We start from the raw sequence: 25,693 nt of genomic DNA on the forward strand, positions 1-25,693 counted from the left end.
GGTACACATTTGGGGGGCGTGGCTATGCAGATCACCAAGTGAGGTCTGTACTGTACTGTTCATGTGCTGGAGGGCCCCTGGAGGTTATGGAGTTGGGGTCTCCACAGCGAGATGGAGATTTTGATAGAGGTCCTCAGATAATTCCTTCACCCCCTTTGCTACTATCCTGTCTGCCAGACCTGACTCCCTGCTGGACGCTCAGCAGGCCCTGAGTTCTGTTCCTGGACTGCAGCTGTCATTGCTGGGCTGAGTTCTTGTGCCTTCAGTTTTGCTCACTTAGCTTTTTAGAATTTTGCAGATTGTGTACAAGAGTCTACATAAAGTGTCGTACTGTTTTATATGTGTGTGCCTCATCTCTGGTAACCACCCTGTCCTCTTTTTGTTGCAAGTCTGCCCTCACTCCTCTTCCTCGCACAGTGGTGGGAGCAGACTAGACACTTAGTCCACACTCAAGCAGCTGAGGCTTTGAAAAAGAATAAAGGCTCGAGGGCTAATATTGAAGAGGAGGAAATATTCTGAGATTTAGAAGTCTTACTCTTGTACTTTTTCTTTTTTTCCTGAGGAAGATTAGCCCTGAGCTAACGTCTGTGCCAGGCTTCCTCCACTTTGTATGTGGGTCACTGCCACAGAATAGCTGACAAGTGGTGTAGGTCCACGCCTAGGATCTGAACCCGTGAACCTGGGCTGCTGAGGCGGAGTGCACAAACTGAAGCACAATCCCAGGGGGCGGCCCCACTCTTGTGCTTTTTTGACCTGATTTATTGACCTCTATCCTTCAACTGAAGGTGGTATTTTTAAACTAATGATAGCCCTGTTAAAGGCGGGATATAGCTTAAAGGGGAGACTGTTTTACTAATAGCTTTTCTAAAATAAAGACTATTAAATGGCTTTTTGATAAACTACATACCTTGATTATTAACCAACCCTCCATCTTCTCTTCTCTACCCTTAGCACATGAGAATTTAAATGCAACATAGGGGTGTGATCATGGCAAATCTAAGTTCAGAGTGTTTTATCCAAAATCCACTTGTATTAATATGCAGTCACATTGTTTTCTCTGAAATAGCCTAAGTTTAAAATCAGTTAATCAAAACCAATCCTTTACATATATCACTTAAAAAATACACTTGAACCTTGTCCTGTCTACCCCCACACCACACAAGGTCCTAGATAGTTCGTAGATGGAATGAGAGAGGCTGAGCGATCAATATTCACTCAGTTACATCTGCAGTAAATGAGCTGGGTTGAAAACAGCGTTTCCTTTCTCAATTCTTAAAGCTCAGGGTTGGATAGAGTTCTCTTCCCCTGCTTTCTGCTCTCTGAAGAGTGGCTTCAGAGCAGCAGCGTTTCCTGGACGCCGCTGCAGTGCACTGACACGGCTGCGGCGCTCTCTGCCTCTGCAGCCTGCTCCGTAAACTGAGTCATGAACCCTGCCTCTCCGCCGCACACCACCTTATGCTTATCTCACTTATCTCACTATCTAATATGCCTTAATGTTTTTCTTAGTTCCCGATTTTACCCAAATTTCATACCATTTTACTTCTATTTTTATCCATATTTTGATGGACTCAAGCACGGATAATCAAAAGAAACATTTATTTACACTTTGTACATATGACTTCAGCAATCAAGAGAAGGCCCGGCGGCCCTTGCCCCCTGCTACACATCAGTGTAGTCGTAATATATGCGAACTTCTGATCTTCTGACGCTCTGCAAGGATCTGATGCTTTCGCTCCTGGTTCTGATATTTGATTTCTTGAATAACCTTCTGGAAAATGACCTACACATGAAAAAGTAAATTATGGGATCCAAGCACACATTGCACGCAGACAAGAAAAGTGTCATTTCTTTGCAGTAATACAGGATTTTGTGTGCAGATTCATCTAAAAGTCTCTCCAAGTCACTAAAAGTAAAAGGAATTCTGCACAGATGATACGGTAGAAAGCAGGTGAAAAACACAGCCACGACCACTCGGATGCTCTGGTTGTGCTTCCGCTTTCGGCTTGACTGGCTTATGAATTGCCTGCTGGATTTGTGGATGTACCTGGATATGGCTATGTAACATCCGATCAGTATCACCAGCACAGCCACAAACAGGCAGCTGTTGACATAAATGACTGCCTTATGCCATCTGACTCCCAAGGGACTTTTAAGTTTCATGCAGTCGTGGATATTTTCCCGAGTTGGTTGACCATTTGTTAGAATGATGTTTGGCAAGGAGAGAACGGCCATGATCACCCAAACACAGATAGATAAAACCTTCGTAAAGGTTATGCTGTACATGCGAGAATCCCCAAATGGCTTTACCACCTTCAGGTAGCGATCAATGCTTATCAGCCCAAGGAACACAATGGAGGTATACATGTTTGCGTAAAACAAAACCGAAGTGTATCTGCAGAGGATAAACTTGAAGTACCAAGGTCCAAATCCCGCATCGTGGACTATTCGGAATGGAAACGTCAGCGTCATGATGAGGTCAGCAACCACTATGTTTTTGAGATAAAATATGAAGCTGGTTTTGTTCCTAATGTGGAAGAAGATCCAGACCGCTAGACCATTCAGCAAGATGCTTGCCACGAATATGACGAGGTAGAGCACAGGCAGGACGATGGTGTCGAATTCGTTGTTGACGGTGGTGTTCTTTCCGGGCCCCTCGCTCGTGTTGCTGGGAGCCTGACTCCCTTGGCCGTGCAGCTCATGATCTGTAGGAGAAGTGGGGAGACGTCACTTCCGTGCTCTGTGTACACGCCCCGCGGACTAGCAGGCCCCCTTACAGGCTGGACTGTTGCTGTTTGGGCTAGTTTAAAAATGTCGTTAGTGATTTAAAGAGTCAAGTTAGTGCTGTTTATTATAATTATAATTTTTAAGTTTTGAGTGGCTTATGACTTGGTGTCTTCACCCCTAAAGCCCCTCCCCTCCCAGCGAAGTCCTTTGGGTAAAACGTGATATTTCTGGTTCTCTGTGCTAACCATTTGAAAATGAAAATAAATATACCAATGGAAATTGTTCTGATTAGATTTTAATTCAGTGTTTCATATCATTTCAAATAGAATTGACGGAATCTGGGGTGGAAAATTGAAATTTCATATAACAGGAAAATATGGTTATCCTTCTAATGCAGCCTTTGGTATGCTTTCTGAAATATCTTTTCTCTCGCTTTCTCTCTCTCTCAATTATAAACAGTTATAAGCTGTTTAATCATCAACAATTGGGGAAGAGGAAAACTAGTGGGTCATTTTGAATTTTTTGCCCAGGACTTTCTGATAGTCCTAAAGAAGCTTTAGGGACCATTGTTAGGAATAGAAGCTAAAAGAAACAGTTGTTCTTAGTATTTAAGTTGATTATCAAGGAGGACAACTTAATAAAAATAACTGTAGGCTGGTACCTATTTTTATCTACAAGCCTAGATTAAACCAATTGCACTTAGAATATGAAACTTTTAAAGCTTTCACTTTTCGGAATTTTTAGTTCACGTTGTTAAAGACCTGTGCCCTACTACACTATCACATAGTCAGTGGCGTGGTTCCTGAGCATTGCGTTTACGCGGCAGCCGTGGAAACAGGTCCCCTGCTGCAGGGAGCGTGATGGACGGGCAGCCCCAGGTCAGTGCCCTGAATCCAGCACCATTTCCCTGCTGAGGCCACGCTTCCCACGACTGCTCCAGCCAATAACTGAGCCCACAGTGAGGAGACCGGGAGAAGCCTGTTCCTGGGGCAGGAGGGTTCCTCTGCCGAACGGCTCTGGCTGGAGCACTCCTCCTCAGTCTGGTCAAACGTTCTTCAAACCACACTGCCGTCTGAATCTCCCTCCTTCACCCCTGGCTCCGCACTCAGGGTCAGCCTGGATTGCAGTCTGCAGTTCCCGCTGGCATTTCTTCCCCCCAGTAAATCTCTTGGCCATCCAATTACGTTTGCCTTCTGCTTTTTTTTTTTGGAAAACCTAAACTAACGCAATTTACAAATGAACTCTTTGGCTGGAAGGTTACAAGGAAGGTCATTTCTGAATTTTTACTCCTCGCTAATTAATAGTGTTTACTCTAATTACAATTAGGTTTGGGAATGATTTTGTTTCAGAGGTATCAGCATGAACTTAGCCCTCGTTTCCCTACGTGACAGGCAGTGTGGTGTATGTTTTGGTTTCCTTCTTGGAAGAAGTGAACCAGGAAAGATAGTTTGGATGATCATGGTCCCAAAGCAGGTTCTTAAATTGCTGCCTGAAGTTTAAGTGTCGGCTCTTCCTGAGTAACCTTGTCCTCTTTCTGATTCTTTCCCTTTTATTCCCTGCTACGAGTGTTTTTAAAAACTGGTTTTCCTGGCTTAAATATCCTTACACAGGCTGGTAATTCATACCTGGCCTAGCCTGTTAGGATGAGACCCACGGTATTATTAAGCTTTACAAGTTGAAAGTGCCTGATTCAGCTGCTGTCTGTGTTCCTGTTGCCGGTTTCAGATATTGTCTTGAACAGTATCATTCAAGCCTATTTTGGCTTAATGAAGTGTTGCAGTCCCGGCTGCATCTGCACCACAGGAGCCACGTCAGCATCTATGGCAGTAGAAGCTTCTTAAGATGTGCGATTTTACCTTAAAATACCTGCTTGAATTAATTTCCCTGGTTAAACTATTAGCCGTCACTTTCACCTAGCCCAGAAGAGCACCCTAAGGGAAGTAAGGGGAGTGGAAGGAGGACACGTAAATTTTAATCAGGATAAGTGATCCGGCTGAGGGACACAGCCTAAAAAGGGGCAGCGACATCATCTCCTGAAACCATGGCTGTGCCTTGTTATAATGACTCACGAATGGTTTTCAACGCCATTGTCAATGCAGATAGAATGGTTCATGACCTGTAGTGTACCAGGCCTGCAGTATTTCACCCCTGAGTGTTGGCTCCCTGGATCTGCTGGTGCAGATCCATCATGGAATGGGCAGGGACCCATACTTCTCAGGGTCAGTGAGGGGCTTTGTGTCTGTTGAGTGTATCATCATAATACTTGAAAGTTTTAATTGTATGAACAGGCGCTCTTATTAAATGACAACTTGCTGATCAGTTTTGCTTATTATTAAAGACATAGTCTTAACTCAGAATGTCCAAAAGAGTTCTTGTGTATGTTCTGTCTTGTAAATAATCAATATGGAGCACGAGGGACCTTGTTCCACTGTGGTCACTGCACTGTTCTGTGGCTTTGGGACAGTCTGGTGTTCCGCTTGTCGACTGTGTCACCCACAGGGTTTTCTTCCGTAGTTTATGTGTGGGATTGACATTCTGGAGTACAGGACTTCTTAATTCAGTGGGCTGGGCCTGGGCTGGGTTATTACTTCATTCACAAATTCCACATTTAGAATGCAGCTTAAACAAATTAGTGGTTAAAGCCTGTTATGTGTTATTTTATGAAATAGTATGGTAGTAGAGTGAGAAAACTAGTTCCTAAGAAGCAAGAAGAGCCACCTGTGGGTTGCTCTGGAAGGCTGAAAACTTTACAGAGAGAGTTTTGTCTGACGGACTGATTTTGTTTTAGACTTAAATCTACATCATGTTCTTTTCTGCTGGCTACCCCCATCATTTCTGCTTTTCTGTCTCATTGCCCCAGTTTTTCCAAAGCTTGTGGGTGTGCTCAGAAGCATTTCTCTGCACACTGTTCCTGCTCAGGAACAATGACCATTAAGAGTGAGTGGCTTTCTTCACCCAGGCAGTTTTATCATGCTGTTCTTCACTGTCAATAAAGAACTTGGCCAAGTTAGGAAACATTTTTAATCACAGGTACCTTGGGGATTCAATTAAGAAAAATTAGAAGCTGTTTATACAGTGTAAAGGCCATTTTCTCACACACTCGTTGTTTCCTAGGATGTTATTCCCTGGATTATTTAACACACAGCTTGATAAGAGCGATAATTGTGGGTAAAAGTTCCTTTCTTCTCTCCCCTGCTTCTCCTCCCCCGGCTCCTTTTAAATTAAGTTAGCAAAGGCAGTGACATGAAGACTCTGGTTCCATGGTAAATTATCATTTTGCATGTGTGTGTGAGAGAGAGTGGTATTATGGTGTGTGTGGTGTGGTGGGCTGTGGCTGTCTGTGTCTGTGTGTAGGGAAGATTGCGTGCCTTTGTGTGTTGGAGAAACGCGTGGGATTTGTAGCAGAGAGAGCGTTAACCACTGTGGCTACTCTATCGGATGGTGCAAATAACAGACATCTTCCTCATTGCAGAAAGGCCTGTTTGACAATGCTGGTTTAGTCACTTCAAGACTTTGTAAAATGGAGTAAATAAAAGCCATTTTGTTGAATCCTCTGAGAGTTAAATGCTCCGCAGACGTTATTTCCAGCGCAGTAGCTAGTGCCTGGTAGGTGTTCGCTGTCTGACTGAAGGCGCTGCAGTCACATGCCGTGCAACGTTTGGGTCAGCGATGGACCACATATATGACGGCGGTCCCATAAGATTAGTACCATAGAGCCTAGGTGTGCAGTGGGCTACACCATCCAGGTCTGTGTAGGTATACTCTGTGATGTTTGCACAGCGGCGAAGTTACCTCATGACACGTCTCTCGGGACATATCCCCATTGTTAAGCGACGCGTGATTGTGATGACAATTTGTCTCGTTAATCGCAGTCACATTATGCGTGATCGAAAGAGCATGGAGAATCTTGGGCCTTTTGCTTTTGGTGAAGCTACATTATTGCTCATTGGGGCGTGTCACTCTCTGGCACAAAATGTGAAAGTCTCAACAACATGTCACTGTTCTACCTGCCAGGTAGGAATGAAACACTAAAGTCATGCAAATTGCAGGGTGTCACCTCCATGGCCCAGCTGCCCTTGCATGATCGTGTTCTACATAGCCACCCAGTGGAGTAGGTAGACGCTGTGCTTGGCCTCCGGGGAACCTCGGTGCACCTTGGTTTAGACATATTACATCTGGAAAGTAATATGTGCTTTAGTTTGGGTATAAAAATCTCCCCCAAATGTTATTAATTTAATCTTTCTTGTCCTTTTAGAGATGGTCTTTAAAGGAAACAAGCTTAAAACGAAGTAATAGCAAGTCAGTTTTCCTTCAGTGATGCCATCCTGCATGTGTGCCCTTTCATACCTAATCAAAGGCAAGGATAAATGCTGGTTTAATTTGTTAGTTGGTTTGGTGGCTGATAAAACCCCAAAATTGCCACATGGTGTGAGTAACAGTTTTTGATCAAATGAGATTCTGTTTGTATTTTTTCCTATGGCTTACCTGGTAATTTTGCAAGTGTCAAATTGAGCCCCATTCTCTAGTTGTGATGGACTGTGCGCTGAAACTCTGTGTGTCAGGAAACACTCGGGGACGACTGAGGCAAGGGTCCAGCATAGGTTGTTCCTGGTTTGATTTCTGGGGGAAAAAAGAAAACAAAAAACAGTTGGCAAGGAATTTGAATACACAATATTTTGATCTTTTCAGTTAAAAAAATATATCTATGTGTGTGCCACCGCGATTCAAAAGATGCATACTCTTTGGACGTGAACAGCTGTGGCACGCGGGAGTTGTGTTTTTGTGTCCTCTTTCAGCCCGCCATGAAGCCTGGACCGTTTCTGTGCAGGCTCTCCATCTGAATGCCACTGTGTGGCATTGGAAAGTTACTTACCATCTCTGTAACTCAGGGCCCTCATCTCTGAAAGGAGAGTTACGATAATCACACTACGGGATTGTAATGAGGGTGAGGTGAGATAAACCCTAGGCTTTTATCAGAACCTGGTCTGAGGGTGCACTTGGGCGTGGCAGCTTCTGCTTCCCCGTCCTTGCTTCCACCTCATGCGTGTAACTCCATGTGTGTCTGATGGGACTTAGGCACAATTGGAGGTTGTTAAGAAATTTTAAAGATCTAGCACTGATATGTGTAAGAGCGTTTTATCAGCTCGAATGCGTTCAGCGTCCGATTCTCGTCATCTATGGGGTTCTAGCTCTGGCCCTACTCTCACCAGCTGTGTGACCTCCATCAGGTCACCTGACCTTTCTGGAATTGGACTAAAGGCCCTAAAAAGTCCCTATCGGGGTGCAAATTTATGTGAGCTTCTCTATTTTCCTCAAACATAGATTCCCGTTAAGAATTTACTATCATGTGAACGTTGTCTTGTAAGTCCGTATATTTCCTTATGATGTTTGACTAGGAGCAAATAATTGAATTGGGTTTGAGTGTATGTGTCTGTGTGAGTGAGATTTTGGGTAAACCCCTTAACTGTTCCAAGCTTCGGATTCCTCACTACGATTTTATAAAGGTTAACTGAAGTCATACGTGCATGCAGTGTTGAATCCTGTAAAACACTCTTTCCCCCTTCTCCTTCAGCAGCCACATCTGTTCTCCGTTCTCTGGCTCCCGTCAGGTGTCGGTCAAAGAGAGAAGCAATCCCGGGAACTGCTTTGGAAAGTGCGCCACTCAGTCAAATATGCTAACGGAGCCGTTTCCCGTGGGGAAGTCACACTGTTCTCGTGAGATGAAACCGCTGCGGCTCTCATGTCCCCTCACTGCTGTTGCTCTTATGGCAACAGCTGCAAGGAAACCCCAGTAACCTCACCCACTCCAAGCACAAGGCAAGCTCTGGCTGGTGTGAGCAGTTCCGTTTGCCAAGTGAGCAGGAAGAGCGCTCTGGAGGCAGAAGTGCGTTTAAGAATTGTGCAGCAGGTGGAGGGCGCTTAGTTCTTTTTCTGTTACTTTGTGCTTCTCTTCTGTTCCCCAGTGTCACATGAAGTTTAGGCACTGGATTTGGTAGTAGATGGAAAAAATGGTTTCCAAATTTTTAGTGATTCCCCCCGCCCCAAATCATATCTTCTGAGTGTTTAGAGCCCCTGTCTGTGCCTCCCCCTGATCCACTGCAGCAGGTGGCATGTAGCGGGCACTCAGGTATTTTTGGTTAATGGAGCACAGACAATAGTTAGGGCTCTCAGAGCCCCTCCATTTTGGCTGGTAGTGTTGCAATATTTTTAAAGGAAGGCAAGGAGGTGAAAACCTACTTTCTTTTTATTTATTAAAGCTTACTGGGAAGAATGATTGAGGCAATGAATTTTCTGAAGTTCATAGTAACAATCCTTGGATTTCAGTAAACCTTTTTTTTTCTTGAATCCAGCTTCTTGTGGAAACATTTCAAGGAGTTTACCTGACAAACACATCTTTAATTTTATGATTCTCTGTTCCCAAATTATGTGGGTTTACTCCTCTTGGTTTCACTTATACCTTACTCAAGAACAAGGATTCCGATATGGCTGACGTCCACTGGGGAAGAGGCAGCGCCCAGAAGTGGGTGAGCCACAAGCATCAGTAAAAGAGATAGTGGACTATTAGCCATTAAGGAGGACACAGAAAAGAGACTGGGAGGAGATATTTGCATATCGCATTTCTGATAAAGAATTTATATTCAGAATATACAAAGAACTTTTACAACTTCATAATAAGAAGAAAATGACCCAAGTAAAAAAGGGTCTAAAGGTTTGTATAGACATTTCACCAAGAGCACGTGAAAAGATGCTCAGCATCATTAGTCATTAAGGAAATTCAAATGAAAACCACAATGAGATGCTATTTCTTACCTACCAGAATGGCTACAAATAACAAAGACAATAACGTGTTGCCGAGGATATGGAGAAACAGGAACCCTGATACACTGCTGGTGGGAATTTAAAAGGATATGGCCACTTTGAAAACAGTTTAGTAGTTTCTTAGAAAGTTAAACCTAAGTTTATCATATGACCCAGCAGTTCCACTTGTAGATATCTACCCAAGAGAAATGAAAACGTGCCTATGGAAAGACTTGTATGCAAATGATTATGGTAGCATTATTCATAATAGCTATAAGTGGAATCAGCCCAAAATGTCAACTGATGAATGGATAAGCAAAGTGCAGTGTAGTCATACAATGAGTACTAATCAGCAATAAAAAGGAATGAAATACAGCTATAATATGCAAGAACCTCAAAAACATTTTGCAAGGGAAAGAAGCCAGATATAAAAGGTCACATACCATTTAGGTGAAATATCCATAAAATGGAAATCTGGAGCAGTAGAAAGTAGATTAGTGTTTTCCTGGGCTGGAGGTGCGACTGAGATTAACTGTAGGAGTATGAGGGATCTTATTGGGGGAAAAGACTGGATTATGGAGATGGTTGCATAACTCTATGAATGTACTAAAATTCATTGAATTGTACACTTAAAATGGATGAAAATTATGGTATGTAAATTATATCTCCCTAAAGTTAAAAAGCAGAAAATATGACACAGAAAAGAAAAGTAGTAGAAACAGGCTAATTGCTAGTTCACTGTGCAGTAATGGATGAGTTTTCAAGACGAAGGAAGAAGCACTTGGTAAGCACGTCTCTGTCCTCCGCTGGAGAAGGTGGTGAGATGCAAGGTACGTTTAGCAAGAGCTCCCCCTCCTGAACGAGGTGAGGGGTGCTGCTTAGCGATCTATGTGATGCATTGATGAGTCTCTTCTTTGAGAATTGGGTCCACAATCCAGGGACCCCAGATGCAGGTGATGATTTGTACTTTTGGGGGATCCATGTTCCTATTCTCTTAATTCCTGTTGAAATTTTATGGAAGGGTTGGGTTTTTTTTTTTAAACAGTTCTTTTGTGTGTGTGTCTATGAGGAAGATTGGCTCTGAGCTAACATCTGTGCCAGTCTTCCTCTATTTTATGTGGGATGCTGCCACAGCATGGCTTGACGAGCAGTATGTAGGTCTGTGCCCGAGATCCAACCCTGCAAACCCTGGACCACTGAAGCTGAGCATGCGAATTTAACCACTATGCCACTGGGCCGGCCCCAGAAGGACTGGGTTTTCATTAGTTCAGTCATGATATTTGGATTTTCTGGAATCAAAAATGAGATATTTTATTCTCTCTACTGGCTTTTCTCTTGGCTTCTTCATCCCTTTTACTACCTTCTCTAAATGAAGTGCTTCCCCAAATTTAGGCCTCAGCTCCTCATTCTTTTATTTCCTTTTTTCAAGAGTATTCCTGTCTACATGCATACCCAGGCATCACCTCTTTTCCATAATCTGTCTCTTCCTTTCCCCAGACTTCAGTCCACTGTGTACATTGGAGTATGCTATATGTCTGTGTCCCTGATGTGTCTAAACTTTGGCTGTTTTCCATTTCTTCCACAGAAGCCCCTTTTCCTTTTATCCCTGTTTCTGAATATTAGCTACATCTCTTGCTTGAAGGCGTTTAGAACCTCAGTATTCTACTGAGTAGCCCTCTCTTCCTTGCCCCTCATCTACTGGTCACTGACTAGTCTTTCTGTTTCTTCTCTTACAATATCTTTCCTTTGCTCTGCCCTCACCTTGCCTCCTCTGTCGTCGTCTTCCAGATTGAGCCCCTGCTACCTCATGTGTGTCACTGTCCTGACAACCTCTCTAGTCTTTCTGCTTCTCGCTTCATTCCTCCCCGGTCTCCCGTGCTGCTTGTTGCCAGTCTTCCTTTGGAATAACCCATGTAGGCATGCTTTTCTACTGCTCTCTGACTCTGAGTTATAATGTGGTAGGGAAATTCTTGAGTTACAATTACTAATCAAATATAAGGAGTTATTTTTGTAATGTTGAAGATTGTGGAGTGTCGAAGCCGAAAGATGCTGGGTTCTGATAATCTAAAGTAGGCGGTACACTTTGGAGAAATCTGCTTGGCTCATAATTAATCTTTTGAATCATCTGGACAATAATGCCTACGCTATAGCATCATTATGAGGTTGACTTCGATTATGCGTTTATAAATTAAGTGCGTTATAAATGTTAGTTTTTGCTTGTGTTATTTCCATTAGTCCTTACCTAAATGAAATTCCAGACTGTTCCCATCTAATTGGGAACTCTCCACATTAACTAAACTGTTGCCTCTCGCGGGCATGCCTCACATTTAGCCCCTGCTTTTCTTAATACCCATTCCTGCTCTTGAATGACCTCCTTTTTCCCCCCCTCTTTCTCTACCTTGAAAATCTCGACCTCTCTTTCAGTGCCAGCTATGATCTGACCTTTCCCGTGAGGTCATTTACTGAGAGTCTCCTTGCGTTTCCACCTCTGGGATTATAAGCATGAGGAGAATAAGTGTCTGTCCTCAAGGACTTGAGAGTCAAGTCAAGGATCCAGAAGTAAACCAACCACGGAGTACAGAGTGAGGGTTTGGAGTGTGTGGACATGCAGAGGTATTCCTCGTGAGGCGAAGAAGGGGTCACAGAGGTTCCATGGCAGCTGCGATGCCTGCGTTGTGGCAGGTTTGCTGAAGGTCCGATGGGAAAGGAGCGTGCGGAAATGTTGAATGTGGCCAAAGATAAGGTGCTGTAATCTGCTGGGGAGACGGTAGCTCTGAGTGATGGAGAGAGGTGACAAATTGTAGGCACGCTGTGGAATATGGCTGACTGATGCTGGTGAAGAGGAGGAGGAGTGTTGGTGGGAGTAGGTGTTGGTTTCTTCACTGGTGTCATCCCTGTGAGAGGAGGAGCTCGTAAGGGAGAGGTGGGGTTCAGTTTTGGATTCGTTGATTTCAGGATGCCTGTGGAATGTCCATGTGGGGATGCCTACTAGGTAATTCAAGATACAGGTCTGGAACCTAGGGAAGTACTCCTGGCTGATGATGTAAATTTAAGGGCAACAGAAGATCAGGGATAAAAGAAGCTATAGGAATGGATGAAATTGACTGGGATGAATGAATCTGCCCAGTAGAGTGAGAAGGGGAGAGGGCTGACTCAGACGCTTTTAAGGAGCAATCCTAGGGAAGGGACGTGGCCTGAAGGAGTGGTCAGAGAATTGGGAGGATTATCAGAAAAGGGTAATGTCCTGGGAACTGAGAAGAGAGTTTAAGAGATGAGATAGTGTGACTAGTTTTATCCTGCAGTGACGTCAAGTGATACAGGACAGCAAAGTGCCGCTGGATGGGATTCAGGAACAAAGAGGTCATTGTTCATCTTTGCCAGGGCTGCATGTGTTGTGTGTGTGTGGGGGGTGTGTGTGTGTGTGTGTGTGTGTGTTGGTGGGGGGGTAAGGGCAGAAGCAGAGGCCTGATGACAGAGGGATGAGTAATGCTTGTGAGGGGAGGAAGTAAGGGAGCGATTGCAGACAACTCTTTCAAAAAAAACATGCCTGTGATGGGAAGGAGAGAGAGGGTGGGAGGTAGAGAGACAGGTATAGGACTGATGGAAAATTTTGTTAAGCTTCTCATTTAATGCCTTGCATTTAAAATGGTATTTTCCTAGCTTAGCATTAAAAACCCGTGCCCTTCCTCCTGGCCAAGCATGGCGGCAGTGTGCTGGAGCACTGGGCTCCAGTCACAGCTCCGTTACCCTCCAGCTTTCTGACCGTCCGTTTCCTCATATGTAAAATGAAGATGGTGATATGTCCGTTATGGGGTGGCTGTGAGGTTAAAATGAGAGTATGTATGGAGCCGCTGGCGCAGTGGCACAGGGTCCGGGCTAAATCTTGTAAGTTCCTGTTGCACGTTGGGGGCACACAGTAGGATTTATTTGGTAATTGATGGTTGGGCACAGGGTGAAATGCGTTCTTGCCTCGTCGTTTGTGCTGATACTGTGGTGTGGTTTGTGGCCTCAGCTGCTCTGTGAGGAGCCGTTTGACTGATCTTTTTGCTTAGAGAGCTTCCCCTTCCTTTCACTTGTCTCTGAGCTGCCTCTGCCTGCTGTCTTTCTTCACTGTCTGCACCTGAACGTCAGGGCTCCCCGAGTAGTTTACTGCAGAGCAGCTTCGCATCCTCTGCGTGTCCCGGCGCCTGCAGGGTGTTGCAATGAGGATTGCTTCAGCAGTAGTTGTGGGCTCGGCTCCAGGACCTCGCTCATGGGCCGGAATCCTGTTGTGCCACCTACCGCTCCCCCAGCTGAGAGCTGATGGAACCGCTCAAGAATGTGACGTCTGTGTTAGGCCCAAATTTCACAGCCATTCCTGAGGCTAGATGGCATCGACGCTTGGAGACCTTTTGGTTTTTTTTAGCCACCCATTGGTCTCATCCTTTCACTCTTTTATTAACTGTGTTGCTATGTTGTTGATAGTGAACTGGCTCTTTAAATGAGGATGGTGGAAAAGGGTTAACATGTTCTCAGTGTCTCCTTTATCTTAGACCTTGAATTTGTGCTTCATGTCTCATAGAATCCTCAGAGCAGCCCTATGACTTGGTGTTTCAGTCCCTCCCCCCCTCCCCCACCCCGCCTTGAGGTGGGAAGATCCGAGGTTCAGACACGTTAATTAACTTGCTGTGACTCACGCAGCCAGTAATGGGGAGAGTCAGAATTCAGGTCAGATCCGATGGAAACCGAAGCTGCGGTTCTTTCTAGTCTGCTGGCCTGGAGTCAACATGGAGCGCGATTCTGGGGGTTAATTTTGGAGGGGAGTGGGGAGAAGAGGGAGTTAGGGCAGAGGTGGGGTCGTTTCCCTGTCAAGTTTGTGAAGGAACTGCTGCCCTTCTGAACAGGAGATCCAGACTTGTTTGGCCTAAATGATCCTGAAAACATCAGGAAATTTCACGCAAGAATCCAGATTTGGATCCTGTCTTGAAAAGTGCAATGTGCCAACGCTGAGCATGATCAGCCCAGCAGGACGAGATGACTCTTCCCGATGGCGGGTGTGCAGCCCAGCTCCCCAGCTCACCGTGTGCTCAGATGGACGGGGCCTCCTCACTCAGGAGCGGTACCTGCCTGATCCTACAGACACTTGATTTTGCAACTCTTAGTCCGTTTGTCACTTAATCGTGTGACTATATTTGACCTACGTGGATCATCAAATGGGCTGCTACTTTGATTATAAATGTATCTTTCTTCCTCTTCCTCCGACCCCTGTACCAACTACTCATTTTTCTTGCTTTAGTGACCATCACTTAGCATTCTTTCCAAATGATTTTCCTGGTACCTCTTAGCAACCCAGAAAAAATAGTGGCAGGAGATGTTTAGTTCACACCTGAGAATTAGTTAATTGGCACAGTGAGCTTTCCTCTGTGCCCAGCTCTCTGCTGGGGCCTGTAAGTGAAAACCTTCCCGTTGTATCGCTACGCTGCTGCTCTGGTTGGGAAAACTGAGATTCGGGTCTTAAGGAAGGAAAGGTCTGTAAGTGGAGGAGTAGAGGCTTGAACCCAGGTGTGCTGGATGCCCAGACCGCTGCTGTTGTTGCCCTGGGAGGGTGAGGGGAAGGCCAGGGAGACTTCAGCATTCATTCCGGGGCTGCTGAGTGGCTGCCTTGGGCGCACAGCCTGCTCTCACAGGGCACTGGCTGGGTCTCAGCTTGGCGGGCAGCCCTCCGGCTGAGCTGGGGAAACTCCCTTCTGAGCAGGAAGAGTCGGCAGGTGTGCACGCCAGGCCTTCCCTCTCCTTGGCTTCACAGGGTCTCATTGTTGCCCTTGTGCGCAGGATCCGAAAGATAAATGCCAGTGAAATGCCTGTTCCCTAGATGCAGCTGCTCACGATTCTCTGGGCTGATTATTTGGTGGTGGTGGTTCTCAAACGACGGAGTGTAGTCTAATTCCTTCTCTTCTTTATCCTCCACCGTCCAGTTTGTTCTTTAGAAACTCACATCCAAAATTGAGAGAATTTCAGGTCTGAGGTTTTTCTGTTGTCGCTTTTCTTACGGAAAGCTATACGAAACCGATAGATCCTGTGAGAATGCTGCTGTGGTCCTTACATTTCCGTGGTAAAGATACAGTGTTCACAAAAGCCACCTAATGCAAAGTTTCTGGCGAGAGGCACAGCCTTTCTCGAATTTTAGAATAACCTGTAACCTGACGCTTTCCCTATTTAGACCTGAGTGAGTTGGGGGGCGGCTGGAGAGAGAGAGTGAGAGTGTGAGTGTGTGTGTGTGTTTCGACTTCAGCTCTGCTAAAGGTCTTGGGAAAGAAGCAAGTTACCTCACTGGGTACAATTTACTTCTTTCGTAGGTGAATTAGGTCACTGTACTCATAGGGAGCCTCATTAATGCATGCTCGGAGTCCATGTCTCAAAGTTGTTGGAATGCAGAGCACACAGCCTCCCATTCAGGTTTTTCAGGTACTCCCTAAAGTTCTCTTTTCAAAGTCACGCTTGATATCTGTAGCCTACAATTAGGCAGTTTTTGTCTCTCGTTTAGATTTAACGTCTTTGTTTTCAGATGAGCTCTAACCACTCGTTTTATATCTGTATTTATTTCGGGAGAGGGTGATATATACTGGGTTGTAAACTCCCTGAGGGCAAGGTTTGCTTCTTTCTAACTTCAGCCCCTAAGCTGGTTACTCCCTTTGTTCAGGTGAGGAGCCTGCCCACATCGCACAGGCCTGAGAAGTAAAGCCAGGACATGAGGCCTGGTTTTGGGGACCCGGAGCAGGCTGCCTCTCTGCTGTGCTGCCTGGCTTGATTGGTGGAACCTCAGAAGTAGTCTGGCCAGTGTCCTAGGCCTCAGTGTAGCAGGCAGGTGTTAAGTTTTTGGTGCAATCTGAGTCTGTGACCCTGGGCGAAGCATTTACCTCTCAGGGCTTAAGCTCGCTCATCTATGAAACGAGGAAAATATCAAATACCTGGCCTAACTCCCAAAGGTGCTGTGAGAATCTGCTGAGATGATGCGCACGACGTCAGTTTTGTATTGTAGGTGCTACAGTAGTATAAAGCTGTAATTCAGGGGAAATAGCTGTTTTTCTGCTTGATGATAAAAATCTTATTACTCATATAGTCAAATTTTACAGTTTACTGAGTTGAAATCTGTATTTTTATGTTGTGTTTAGGCAAAGTCTAATGTATATGTAGCTAAGTTCTGGATTGTTGATATAAAGGAGGCTGGTCAGAGAAGTTGGGGCTGCAGTCCCCACAGCCAGAGCAGTGGTTTTAGATAAATATGTTCTAAGCCAAATATGTTTCAAGTGACTTCAGGTCCCTTAAGAAAAATTCTCAGAATTCAAGACCCCAGGTAAAGTCTTTAGTTGTTTGATTACCATTTACCAGCATATTAAGAAGGGAAGAATGCTTTTCCCAGGCTTACTGAGATGCGGTTCCTTGTTTTGGAAGCGTCTTCCCATGGTTTAAGCATTATACTTGAGTAATAATTATTCTTCATGGTGATGGTGGTGGTTGTCACCTTCACCATTGTAATGAGGTCCTCATTATGGTTTTCTGGGCTGTGGATGAGGGGGCCTCTCCCAATAGACATCCAATAGAATCCCAATAGACATCTTAATAGATAGCTACCTTAATTCTTGGAATCACAGTTTAACCAAACTGTAATGCCGTTGAAATGAATGGAATAAGACTAGTACGTAAGAGACAAGTCTTCCTTCAGTTTCTTCCCTTACCTTCACTGACAACTTAAAAATTCTCTAGTGAGGTCTTCAGTAGTAGTGGATACTTTACAATTTTTATCGCCATCGAATCCTTACTGCTCATTTTCTCCTCTCGTAAAAATAAGAAATACTCCACCCCACACATGTATAGTAAAAGGATCTGGCATCACGTACAATTCATCTCATGTAATTAATATGTGTACACACACACGCACTCACATACATTTTCTTTAAAGCAATTCCTGCTCTCAGCTTCACTGGCATTAATTATCTTATTTTTAAAACAATGCTCCTCAAACTAATAGGAAAATTTGAATCAAAATAATTCCTTCTGGGTTGATTTATAAAGATGGTAACTTGCTCAAGTAGGAGAAGTAGTAACTACTCAGTTTGGGTGATTGGAATATTTCCCCCATGTTTTTCTCCTGCCTGTGGCATTTCTTCACTTAACGTCCTCTTCGTTAAGCCCTCACTGGCTTCCTGTCTTGTACAGGACACAACTCCAGCCCCTCCGCAGGTGCCCTCATCACCTGACCTTCTCTACCTGCCCACTTGGCAGCTCCCATGGTTCTGCACCAGACCTTTCCTGTCCACCTGGCCCCATTGTCCTGGAAATCCCGTCTCTCTCTTGTCCACTAGGCAAGCTCCTTGCACAGCTTTCTAGTCTAACTCATCTGCTTCCTCTTCTCAGAGCTTCCATCTTTTCCTCAGGTACCGAGTCCCTGCTCCTGAGTCTCTGTTGACTGCCTGGTTGCCCAGATTTGTCATATTGCTTTTTCCTTGTTTGCCCGACTGCTTGGGAGTCCCTGCCTCTTCCTCTCTTCAGCGTCCAGCAGAGTACCTGCCGTCCATCTGCTCCCATAGAAGGGCTTTGCCTGGACTGAGCTTTGGGCTGATCCCTCCAGGCATTCATTGTCCTACTCCGGGTGTTCCAAGCAACTTGGGTTTTCTGCTTGAGGACCCCTGAGAGAAAATTCTTTCTGGTCTACGTATTGAGAATAGTGTTCCTTTAGGCTGCTACTAATTTATCACAACTGAGTCATTAGCCTTCTTGTTTTCCTGCTGGAGCTGGGCTCTCCCTCACTTGGTTTTTAATTTCCCACCATTGTTTTTCCTAGGCTCCATTTTTCTTATTTAAAATTCATTTGAACTTACTTCACGTTAAGCATCTCTGCAAACAACCTCACATCTTTTCTGGGGGGACTAGGCAGGGGCTAAATAAATAGCCATGCGAATGTATGGGAGAGAGTGCTTGTCTGGTGTGAAGTTAATTGGGTTCTAATTCACGGTGGAGGAGAGGGAGGCAGCCTGGGAAATGGAGCATCTCCTGATGGGCATGGGATGGGGAAGAAAGTTAAGGATAGAGGTGTTGGGATTTGGCACCCTGGTCGCAGGACAGCCACGTTGCTGGGAGTGTCTCCTAGGATGGAGTGGGAGTGGGAGGCCCTCAGAGAAAGGGCTACCGCACCTGACACTGATACATCAGGTGCCTTCAACTTTGAGCACTCAAACTGACGGCTACATGGGCCAGCTGTTCAGTATCTGTCTCACCTGCAGTTTCATGTAGACTGTGAACGGGTTATAAACAGTGTCCATGCTGAGTGCCAGCATGACTTTGTAAAGGACTGGGTACCTATCCGATACTCAGCATTTCTGGGTCTTAGGATGAAACGTAGATAGAATACTTGAGGCGCTGCACTGGTGGCTTAGGTCACTGTGTGGAGACTTTTTCATTAGGTGTGTATTAGATATGTATTAGATATATGTAATTTACAACATCAAATTAGAATGAATGTTTTAGGATAGAGGGAAATGAAATATTGACGTTGAAGAAATAAAACTAATATGTGTTAAGCAGTGATCACAATATGCTGATACATTGATATAGTAATTACCTTTTTGGTGGCGTCCACCATTCTTTAATTCATTTGCTGCGTATAATACGGGTACTACATAGACAGTTTTGACAGAGTGCAAGTCTTTATCTTGTTTAAAGTTTTCATTGTCCAGGTCTTTAAAGTGCTTGTGTGGAAGCACTGATAAGCCCTGGTAGCTGTGATCTTTTAAGGGTTGCATGCTACTGTGAGCCCTGAGAAGCCACATCATAGCAGTCATGATGTGCAGGACTATCCTCTTTATAAATGCATCCAGTAAACAATTGATTTTGCAGTCTTTTAATTTGTCATTTAGCCAATTCATCTCACTTGTTTAGGAAACCCACTGATTTTCAGTTTCATTTACTACCTTTGAGTCTGGCAGGTATGAGGAGGAACAGGTTTGGACAGGTAGGTCATCCACCCCAGAAGGTGTGTGGCAGAGCCTGAGATGCCGTGATCTGGAGGCAGCCCGTGTCCACGCATCCTTCTCTTGGGTCTTTTCTATCCGCTCCCAGTCTGACAGCCACACGGCCGAGTGCTTGACTTGTGTGAACAGTCCACATATCCTTCTGTTATCGTTTTTCTTTCTTCAACTAGACCATAAGCTCCTTTAGTGCAGGAACCTTAGAATTACTTTGTTTCTGCCGCGCTGTATTATACTGGCTTCCACTTTGGAAGCAACTAGAGTCTTGATAAATTTAGCAAAGGGTACCCTCCAGACTCATGGACTTGAAAGGTGGTGTTTCACTCGACCCTGTGTCCTCTGGAGAGCTCCTCTGGTGGCTGAACCAGTAAGATCTCTAACCTGAGAGCAGGTTCAAGCTATGGGCAAACCCTCCTCTGGCAGCTGAAAAGTCTGTTTCCATCTTGTCGGGCACAACAACAACAACATCAGTAAGAATAAGAGTTCAGCAAATGCTGGCTAATACTATTGTGTGCCTAGGACTATTCTAAATTATTTAGCTATATTTTAATTTTGTGTTTGTGTGTGTGTGTGAGGAAGACTGGCCCTGAGCTAACCTCTGTGCCAATCTTCTTGTATTTTATGTGGGATGCTGCCATAGTGTGGTTTGACGAGCAGTGCTAGATCCACGCCCAGGATCCTAACCGGCAAACCCCAGCCCGCTGAAGTGGAGCATGTAAACCTAACCACTACGCACCGGTCTGGTCCCTAGAGATATATATATATATATATATATATATATATATATATATTTTTAATTTTTATTTTTTTCGGATGTACATCATATTTCAAATTCTGTATACATCATGTTCACCACCAAAACACTAATTATAGTGCATCCCCTCACATGTGACCCTAATCACCCCTTTTGCCCTCCCCCCTCCCCTCTTCCCCAATGGTAACCACCAGTCCAATCTCCAATGCTATGTGATTTTTTTTTTTTGTCGTTTTTATCTTCTACTTATGAGTGAGATCATATGGTATTTGACTTTCTCCCTCTGACTTATTTCACTCAGCATAATACCCTCAAGGTCCATCCATGTTGTCACAAATGGCCGGATTTCATCATTTCTTATGGCTGAGTAGTAGTCCATCGTGTATAAATACCACACCTAGATATATTTTAATTTGTTCAAAGGACATTGGATTCAAACTGCAGATCTGCTTAGGCAGGTTACCTAACCTCTGTGCCTCAGTTTCCTCTTCTCTAACGCATTCATCATAGGATTGATTTGAGGATTGAATGAAGCACCACAGTATTACCTCCTCGGCCCTTACAGATCTTTTATCGGAGCTTGGCGCATTCTAAGAACTCAGCATTTAGTTGCTACCTGTGTGCTAGTAAGATTTAAGTGCCCCCATTTTTAAATGAAGAAACCAAGGCTTGGAGAGGTTCCTTCAACAGATGTGTGCTGTCTACTGCTGGAGTCTGGAGCTCGCCCAGGTCAGTGCGCTGGGGAGGGCTGGGTCGGGGGCAGAGCCGGGAGTGGGCGCAGCCCCTCCAAGCGCTGGGCTTGAGCTGCTCTGCTGCTGCTGCTGCCACCCAGCTGCGCACCCCTGTGCTGATGAGCATCTCTTGACCCCTCTGGGGGAGCTGGGAAGTAAGGGAGCTCCCACCTGATTGCGGAGCATGATGCTCCGATACCTCCTGCGGTCAGGTAGCACAGTACGTACACCGCAGATCTAGGTAATTTTACCTGTTAAACTACCCCCTGGAAAGAGCTCACTGATAGCAAATAGTGAGGTTACTCACAGCTTGGAAAAGTAGTGACCAGGAGACTGACTGCAGGCGGACGTGGAGCAGGGCGAGAGCTCTGCTGCTGAGCCGCGGGCCGCTGCAGCCTCGTGTGCTCAGCCGTAAGCGCACCACAGCAGTAGACACCTTAAGGTTGTGTGAGGTGTTTTTTGAAAAAATAATATGTGTTAAAATCTGCAGTAGCCTGGGGTATATGTTAAGCCATCAACGTATGTTAATGATTGTTGCTTTAGTGTTAAAGCTAGAGGGACAGTTTGTGCCATGTGAGTTCTATCTGATACATTAGAAAAAGTCATTTAAGGAGTTCCCCTCTCCTTCCAAAATGACAGAAATTATTATTAGAAATTGCCTTATGAGAGAACTTATGGAACCGTTGATGTGAATGACTTAGTGTGATATCTTACATCTGGTAAAACTTGATCAGTGCTCTTCCTCAGAAGCATTTTAGTGTAAACGTTTTCATGTTTGGTTAATAAGAATGTTAATGAAAGATGAAATATGCTAATTAGGTGCAAGACGGAGAACAAGCCATCTGTTCTGCCCATATTTGCCATATAAGGACATAGACAGTTGGGAAATCCTTGGCAGGTCAGACGGGAGCCTGGCTTTAACCACTGGCCTGAAGCAGGAGGTTCGAGTCTTGTTTCTTACTCACTGTGATGTTTTCCCTGGGATTTGTCTCATCTAGATTTAAACACAGGTCACGGTTGCCTCTGCTTCAGATGGTCACAACCATAAGACCTGCGGTTGGCCCTTGTGTTTATAACAGTGCAGAACTTTCCTCTCAAGGAAGCAGGAGCAAAGCAAGTTCATCTCCATCTTGCGAGGGACGAATCTGGGACCTCATGAGGTCGAGATTTGATGAATGTCATGGAGCTGGCTGGGGACAGAAATGGGGAAGACCAGCCCTCCTTCTCAGCTTCGGCTCTCCCTGCGTCCCCTGTGTTTGGTTCAGGCCTTGGGTTCTTCATCTGGAACCCCAGCACCTCAGCACATCATCCTCATCGCGGGAATCCAGAGATGCGTGGGCCTCTGGTGACCGTCTGCTCTGACCCCTCCCTTTGCCGTGCGGGCGGGCAGTGAGCTCCTGCGGGGGCAAGAGGCTCGCCCAGGCACACTGATACCTCTCGGCACAGTCAGCGCCCAAACCCGGTGATTTTGCTGTGTGTCCTGGGCTTTCTGCCCTGGTCCCAACTGCTGCCCCTGCCTGTGCATGGGGCGGCTGCCCTGGAGACTCTGGGCTGCTCCCAGGCGAGTTTACCCGTGGTCACCTCACTTCTGTCCTGCCTCCATCTCCACTCCCTCTGTCGGCTTGGAGGCAGTCTCCTGGGTTTTCCTCGCTTCTCTCAGTTTAGAGGCATTCAAAGAACAAATGGCTCTTCTTGTCTCCTCTATCTTAAATTTCTGTGGCATTTTCTCAGAGTACGGGGCTAAGCATGAAATATTTTTTGTTCTTAAAGGAAGTGATGGTCCTTAGCTATCAAGGAAGGGAGAAAAGCAGGCCGCCTCTGAAGTTCACGACCACCACTAACCTAAATAGAAACACCCCTCTGAGTTCGTCTCCTCCCACCCATGCCGGAGATGCAAGAAGCCCACACAGCAGGCCATCTCTGGCTAGGAAACTTCCCCCTCAGTCTCCTCGTGAGACAGCTGTGATTTTCGGACTCCTTTTTTTTCTAGGCTACACCCTTAACGATGGTATTCACTGGGCTCTGTGCTCCTCCAGCCCCTTCGCCTTAACCCGCACACACCTGAATCTCTCTGCATGTAGGTGTGAGAAACAGGAGTCTTGGGCTGGGCTTTTGCTGGGGGACTAAGAGAACACACCTCCCAGATCCCTAACTTCAAGGAGGAAAGACAGTTAACCTCAAACCGGCAGAAATAATAATGAAATAAAGTATCAGCAGTGTCTGGCTCTCCCCGACCCCTGCCGTGTATATGATGACATAGAACCAAACTTTTTGCTGTTCGTTTTGCTAGTAAATTGGAATCTCTAATTAGAATTATGAAAGGAAGTTGTTAAAATGTTCACACACCCAGCACGAAAGCAGATTCCACTGGACCCTGTGACAGACAGTTCTGTAGTAGATAAAGCTTAGCCTAACAAATCAAAAAGTCATTCTGCGTTGGGCTCAGCCATCTTTTAAAGTCCTTACCATAACTTAGATGGGTTCGATTCTCCATGCCTACTTGTTCCCGTCAGAGAGGTGGGAACTTCCCTGACGCTCTGAGCGTGAGACGAGCTGAGCCGCGCGAGGCTGTTTGTCAGCAGCCTCCTTGGTGCCTTTCGGGACGAGTTTTAACATGCTCTCTTCGGAAGCAGAACGAGGATGGCCCTGTTCTTTGTGCTGCCATGAAAAGAATGAGATTCTTTTGGCAGTTGGGACAGAAAAATATCGTTTTCCTTTTGGTCTCTTTTTTAAAAAAAAATGTAAATGAAAGATTATGAAACCAAGTTAAGTTTTGGGTCTTGGGGGACAATTATAAGGGACTTTGGATTTTACTCATCTGACAAAGTAAATGTGACAAAAAGTTCACTTAATAGAAGTGATTTCCAGAACTTCATTTCCACGGTTGAAGGCACATACACAGTGTACATTTCTCCCTGCCTCGCTTGGACGCGACAAGGCTCCGCGAAGGGCATGTGGCCCCTGTTTTGGCAATCGGTGCCCCCCGAGGAGGACGCCCGTAGCTCCTCAGTTGGCGTTCTAATTCCGCCTTTTTCTCCAGACCTCAGAGTGAAGCTGCACTACAGTTACAGGCTTCATCAGTGCTGTGTGCTATCAACCATGGCTTTTAAGAAAATTAAAAAATAAAAGGTTTTCATTTACCTTTCATTGCGGCAGCTGGCTGTCCATTCACCAGATACGGGTGTCTTCAAGTTGAAACAGGCTCCTCAACTCTAATTAAGAATAAACCTTGCAACTAAGGTTGGCAGGGAAGTGAGTCTTCTGGTAAAGCATGAAAAATAAGCATTTCCCCTCCTGCGGGAGAAGGTAGGTGCTCCCCTGACCCCTTGAGCTGGCCCTGTGGGGCACCCCTTACATTCGCCTGCTCCGGAGCAACTGGAGCAACTTGCTCTCTTGCTCATGGAAATGACTCACATCTGAGAGGAGGTGAGATTTGTAGACTGGGGAAGAGCATTTCCTGAACCCGCAGGAACTGGATGGAGGGTGATTCACCTCAAGGGAACACGGAGGCCGGGACTCAGGGCGCCAGGAGTCGGTTTGAGGAGGGGGCCCTCCTCAGTCAGGACCAGTGTTTAGGGTTTGGCCTTTTTCTTGGCTTCCTATTGCTAATTAGAAAATAAGCATTTACAACCTTCCCGCTAATTAAATTTTGATTAAAAGGAATCAGAATATATTTTATGAAAGACAAATCCTTTAAAGATATTATTCTATGTATTATTTAAGGACTAAAATTAAAATGTGTTTATATTAATGATTGGTAAACCTGGGAAACCTTAGTCTTATTCAAGAATCTGATGAAATCTATAGACCTACTTTCACACATACACAAATACAAATATTGAAAATATTTTAAATAAAGTTATTTAAGGGTTGAGTTCCGAATCCTTTGAATTCCATTCTTAAACACGAGACCATTTGTTTTATTCTTTTTAAAAACCTTCCTACAATGATGAATTTGTATAGTTAAATCACTTTTTCTTATTTGCAATTAGTTTTAGAACTTTCAGATAATAATCTCCAAAAGATTCCAAGATTTTCTTGAATGCAACCTTCAAATAAATAAGTAAAAATGTCACCAAATGGAATGAAAGCCAATTACTCTCGTGGAAGAAGATAAATGAAAATAATAATCAAAGGTGGAACCTTCCTGAAGTTAGTAAATCAATCATAGGTGTTCCTTAGTGTTTATTTATACCTTGAGGAAATAGTGTCCGTGTACTGGTTTGTTTTCTTTCTGTGTTTATACAGAAAAGCAAATGTGCATTTAATTTAAATACCAATAGTTGGGATATCAAAATTATGTTTCTTCCATTGCCTTTTCCTAAACAAATGAAACAGACAACCACAGTTTTAATGGTTTCCCTTCCACTCTATTCAGGGTGGATTAAGTCTGTTATGGATGCTTAGCTAGCCCTGGGGAAAGTCTCCGAACAAAAATTGCCAACGTCATAATGGCTTCGTCTTATCAGAACTCGCCAGATTTAGAGTCCTTGCTTTAGGTGTGATTCTTCCCTGCGGCGCTTTCTTCTTCTTCCCCACGGATTTCGCTGTTAGCCCGTGAAGCCCGTTGCTGCATCTTGATGCCGTGCAGACCTTAGTGAGAGACTTGCCCTTCTTGGGTTGAACTCTTTGCCGTTGGTCACTATGATCCATAAATAATAAGTGATGTTGCTCATAGTGCC

At 44.9% G+C, this 25,693-nt stretch overlaps 2 protein-coding genes across 32 annotated transcripts in view; one reads left to right on the forward strand and one right to left on the reverse strand.

Annotated features, from left to right (window-relative positions):
• Positions 1 to 25,693, forward strand: part of MED12L (mediator complex subunit 12L) — a 315,678-nt gene that overhangs the window by 179,195 nt on the left and 110,790 nt on the right. The gene's annotated exons all lie outside the window — the stretch shown is intronic.
• GPR87 (G protein-coupled receptor 87) lies at positions 1,578 to 24,572 on the reverse strand. Of its 2 annotated transcripts, none has more exons than XM_014731918.3 (3): positions 24,153 to 24,572; positions 7,210 to 7,344; positions 1,578 to 2,702 (listed from the first exon to the last, which is right to left on the reverse strand). In XM_014731918.3, the coding sequence occupies exons 2-3, from the start codon at positions 7,241 to 7,243 to the stop codon at positions 1,660 to 1,662; spliced, it is 1,077 nt and encodes a 358-aa protein (XP_014587404.1). In that variant the 5' UTR covers positions 7,244 to 7,344; positions 24,153 to 24,572; the 3' UTR covers positions 1,578 to 1,659. The 2 variants fall into 2 exon arrangements, with proteins under 2 accessions (XP_014587404.1, XP_070094437.1); XM_070238336.1 differs by lacking the exon at positions 24,153 to 24,572 and adding an exon at positions 23,478 to 23,597.

The sequence above is a fragment of the Equus caballus genome, chromosome 16, assembly GCF_041296265.1.
Source record: "Equus caballus isolate H_3958 breed thoroughbred chromosome 16, TB-T2T, whole genome shotgun sequence".
NCBI lineage: Eukaryota > Metazoa > Chordata > Mammalia > Perissodactyla > Equidae > Equus > Equus caballus.